We start from the raw sequence: 4321 nt of genomic DNA on the forward strand, positions 1-4321 counted from the left end.
TTAATCCTATAAGAGCCGAAGACAGACATCTCTGAAGCAAATTGAAAATATTTTTAAATAATACTCTTTTTTCTATTCATGGGAATTTGGCGTCAAATGAGAATCACACTGGAATACAAAAATCAAGAAAAAAAAATATGTAGTACATACTGATTACTTTAAGATCATAGTACAGCAAATAATATTCACAGTATCAAAAACCTTGAAAAAAAATACAATTCTAAGTAAACAATGTCTAGAAGGAACTCAATTAATGAGAATGAGTCACCCCTCCTACCCATCAAACACTTAATAACCAAACGGCAATGCATGATAAAGAGGCCGAGCATGTCAGAGAAGGCTGGGTTATAGCCACGTGCAAGTGACCTTCTCCTAGCGTCGGCCATAGTTGTTACATTACTGGATGAGCCATGATCAATAAAGTGCAGAGGGGGGTAGCAGCAGATTTGCAGAACACTATGCTGTAAGGGTTCAAATAACATGCCCACCCCACCTGCAGTGTTCCAAGGTGCCTATGCTCCATTATATGTCCCAGCTGCAGAAAAAGCAGCTGAGGGTTCAATATGTAATGTAAACCGTAAGTGCTTAAAGTCGGTAAAAAAGAGAAAAAAAAAATTGATTAGATTATGACCTGCCATTTCACCTCTTTGCAAAGAGCCCCCACAAAAAGGATGAGGGTTTGTGCATTCTTTGCACATAGTAAAGAGTCAGTTCCATCCTGGCTTGGTCTTTCCTTGAGGTAAGCAACATTCTTATTAAAGTGGCAAAAGAAAAAAAACCCTTAAGGATGCAAAGGAATTACACTTGGAATCCATTGTCATCATCCCTGGAAGGGGAATCCGGATGCTGGCCGCCAGAACGTCTCTCAGCATCACGCTTGGCTTTTTCAGCTCTCAGTAAGAAATTTAATTCCTTGGTTGCTACTATCGCCAGGATATTCAATGGGCTGATGTTTTCACATTCCTCAAAGTCTGAAGGAGAAAGTGTTACATCATCATCTGTTGAATCATCAACTGGTGAATTGCAACGTCTTTTCTTGTTGGGCTGTGTTGAAGATGTGGGCAGTTCTGGAGATGTCCATTCAGTCTTCACGTCTTGGACCACATCCTGCACAGTAACATCAGGACTCACTGTAGTGAAAGCATGAACAGGTTGTCTAACAGGGTAGATCAGAGGCAGAGGTACTAAGTTACCAGCCATAGTGGGGACAACCAGCATGCCAGGTATGGTATGGTGCTCCATCTGTGTCATTGACGAGAAGGCAATTGGTCTATGCTGAATTGGGGGAGACTCGGGGTTCTTGTTTCCCTTCCAAGAGATCGTGTACTGGTTAGGGTCTTTACCATCCTTACGCAGCATGTCCGGCAAGGTCCGTCTCCGAGCATTTATAAACCAGTTGGAAATCTACATGTGAAAAGAGAAAATGATCAGCTAAACCCTTACATGATCAAACAATTATAGTATTGCAGGGGGTGTATGAGATATAGAAAGCACTGCTAAGACTTTGCATGGTATGGCAGAGCAGCCCCATGTAAGGGAATAAGGCCACGCTGCAATACCACAAAGTCAAGAGAGGCACTATTTAAGGGGGCAAATCATTTTTCTTTCAATCTTTTTTTTCCAACAAGTACAAAAGCATTGACAGGTTCCAGAAAACCAATTTTGATACACCACCACCACTATTGTGTTATTATTATCCAACTACCCTAAAATACTGGCTTCAAAGGAGAACCCAATATGTACTCATATACAAGAAATGTTTGGGGGCCGTACCTGCAGCACTGTGAGACGAGTCTGTAGAGATAACATATCTTTCTCCGTGTCTGAGGGATAAGCATTGTGTCTGTGCTCATACAACCAGTCGCATAGGACTTTCACAGCCTCTTTCGGCAGATTGCCTCTGCACTTCCTCTTTGACCCGGGAACTTCCAGCTCCACGCTGTCATGCTCACTGTCAGTCAGGATACATTCCTTTATCTTGGCCATAATTGGTCCTGTGGTGAGAAACATTGGGTCAAACAATGTTAGAGATATTCACAGCATGAAAAATGTATGGTTTTATATAGTGTAGAAATGGCCGTCGTGAACGATCTACCGGGATTCAAAGACATCACTGCACTACTGGAGACCGGTCACTCTCTGGAAAAGGCCATTTTCAGGAAGTAATGAGGGGCTTCATTTACACATAAAGGTCATCCTACTTAGCCTCAGACAGAATTACCAATAATCAGTTAGAACAGATCCAGCAGCAATCCATTGACAAACAAGTTGTCCAGACAAAAAAAAATAAAAATATTTCAACTGGATACATTTTTTTAACATTGAAAGCTAAATAGCCATCCGTTTGAAACTGATCCAGTAAGGAGAAAATTGGATGGCTAGTTAACAGAACTGTTTTCCATAGACTTCAATGTTAAAAGACCAGATCCAGTTGAAATCAATTTTATTTAGCACAACTTTCTGACAATGGATTGCTGCTGGATCCGTTCTAATGAATGATTACTGTACATGTGAACAGAGGCTAAAGGTACCGTCACACTCAGCAACTTTGCAACGAGAACGACAACAATCCGTGACGTTGCAGCGTCCTGGATAGCGATCTCGTTGTGTTTGACACGCAGCAGCGATCTGGATCCCGCTGTACCATCGCTGGTCGGAGCTAGAAGTCCAGAACTTTATTTCGTCGCTAGGTCGGCGTGTATCGTCATGTGTGACATCAAAAGCAACGACGCCAGCAACGAGCATAGGGGGAGTCGCAGCGTCCAGATAGGCGTGTTTCTCCACAGGGAGACACCCAGGATGTGACGTCCAGGATGTGACGTCCCGGCGTCCCGGAATATAAACCGCAACTCTACAGCGATTCAGTCTTTCCATATTTTTTGCGAGCTGTGTCTTCACGTTCTGCCTTTCCAGCGTCCTGTCCGGAACGACCCTCCGCCAGCTGATAGACCACAGCGGGATCATCTGTAGCTGCGTTCCGGAATATAAACCGCGACTCTACTCAGTCTTTACTTTGCGATCACTTGTGCGTCCTGTCCGGAACGTCCCTCCGCCACCTATGAGCCTCATGGGAACGTCCTGTCCGGAACTCTGCATACTCCCGACGTCTTCGTCCTCTATCTCTTTCAGCTTATCAACGGTTAGTAATATCTTTGTGCTGTTTGTTTCATCTGCCATGCAGCAATGCTAATTTATGTGTATTGTAGAGTGATGTATACTACATCTCTGCAGAGATCCGTTTGAGCTTGCAAGTTTGTAAACTAATACGCTTTTGCGCTGGCTGGCAGTCATTTTGAGCTTTCGCTTTATGGAAAGTGTATTGTAGAGTGATGTATACTACATCTCTGCAGAGATCTGTTTGAGCTTGCAAGTTTGTAAACAAATACGCTTTTGCGCTGTAGTATTGGCCGTTAGTGGTCATTACTGGGTAACAAGGATTTGGTGATGTGGTGTGTAGCCTTAAGACGTTCACCAACAAAATGGTCACCACCAAAATTACATTTGCCATCCACAAAATAGCCACCATTAGAATTAACACTTTTTCCATCCAGAAAATGGCCACCGTCAGAATTACATTTGCCATCCACAAAATGGCTGCTGCCAGCATGAACACATTAGCCATCCACAAAATGGCTGCTACCAGCATTAACAAATTTACCATCCACAAAATGGCTACAAGTAGAAATCGCACATTTGCCATCCACAAAATGGCTACCATTTGAAATAGCACATTTGCCATCTACAAAATGGCTGCTATCGGAATTCGGAACTCATCGACATGTACCGCTCCCTGCCCTGCTTGTGGAAGATCAAGTCTGCGGATTACAGCAACCGCTACAAGAAGAAAGCTGCGTACGAGAAACTGGTGGCCCTCTACAAGCAGCATCATCCCACTGAGACGGTGGATGAAAACATTGTGCGGAAGAAGATCCAGGCTCTCCGCACAGTCTACAAAAAAGAAGTGAACAAGGTGGAAAAGTCCGTGAAGTCTGGGGCCGGAACCGACGACGTCTATGTGCCCAAGTTGTGGTACTATGACCTGCTGGCGTTCACTCGGGACCAGGAAATCCCTCGCCCGTCCCAGACCGTGACAAGCCTTTGTGCGCCATCTGCAGAAGAGATCCTGCCTGAGTCTCCTGACGAGCATGTAAGTACCCCCTAGCTTCCCTGCTTGTAGCATGCCCTGTGTCTTGTATGTTTATGATACTGCACGGTTTCCAATAATAATAATTCACGTTTTTCATGTTTAATCCACCAGATAATAACAGTTGCCACATCCTGTTCAGATAAGTATGTCCAAACAGTCCTTCCCTACCTTTAA

General features: G+C 43.9%; 1 protein-coding gene across 1 annotated transcript; it reads right to left on the bottom strand.

Moving 5' to 3' along the window:
* Positions 1-251: 251 nt before the first annotated feature.
* Positions 252-1986, bottom strand: LOC143767001 (uncharacterized). The gene is made up of 2 exons (XM_077255021.1): positions 1774-1986; positions 252-1404 (listed from the first exon to the last, which is right to left on the bottom strand). The coding sequence occupies exons 1-2, from the start codon at positions 1984-1986 to the stop codon at positions 799-801; spliced, it is 819 nt and encodes a 272-aa protein (XP_077111136.1). The 3' UTR covers positions 252-798.
* Positions 1987-4321: the final 2335 nt, after the last annotated feature.

This window comes from Ranitomeya variabilis, chromosome 4 (genome assembly GCF_051348905.1).
Source record: "Ranitomeya variabilis isolate aRanVar5 chromosome 4, aRanVar5.hap1, whole genome shotgun sequence".
Classification (NCBI taxonomy): domain Eukaryota; kingdom Metazoa; phylum Chordata; class Amphibia; order Anura; family Dendrobatidae; genus Ranitomeya; species Ranitomeya variabilis.

Coding starts and splice junctions, on each gene's coding strand:
- LOC143767001 (XM_077255021.1), bottom strand. CDS start 1,986: ATGGCCAAGATAAAGGAATGTATCCTGACTGACAGTGAGCATGACAGC. Junction 1,405..1,773: donor CTCGTCTCACAGTGCTGCAG/GTACGGCCCCCA, acceptor TTTCACATGTAG/ATTTCCAACTGGTTTATAAA.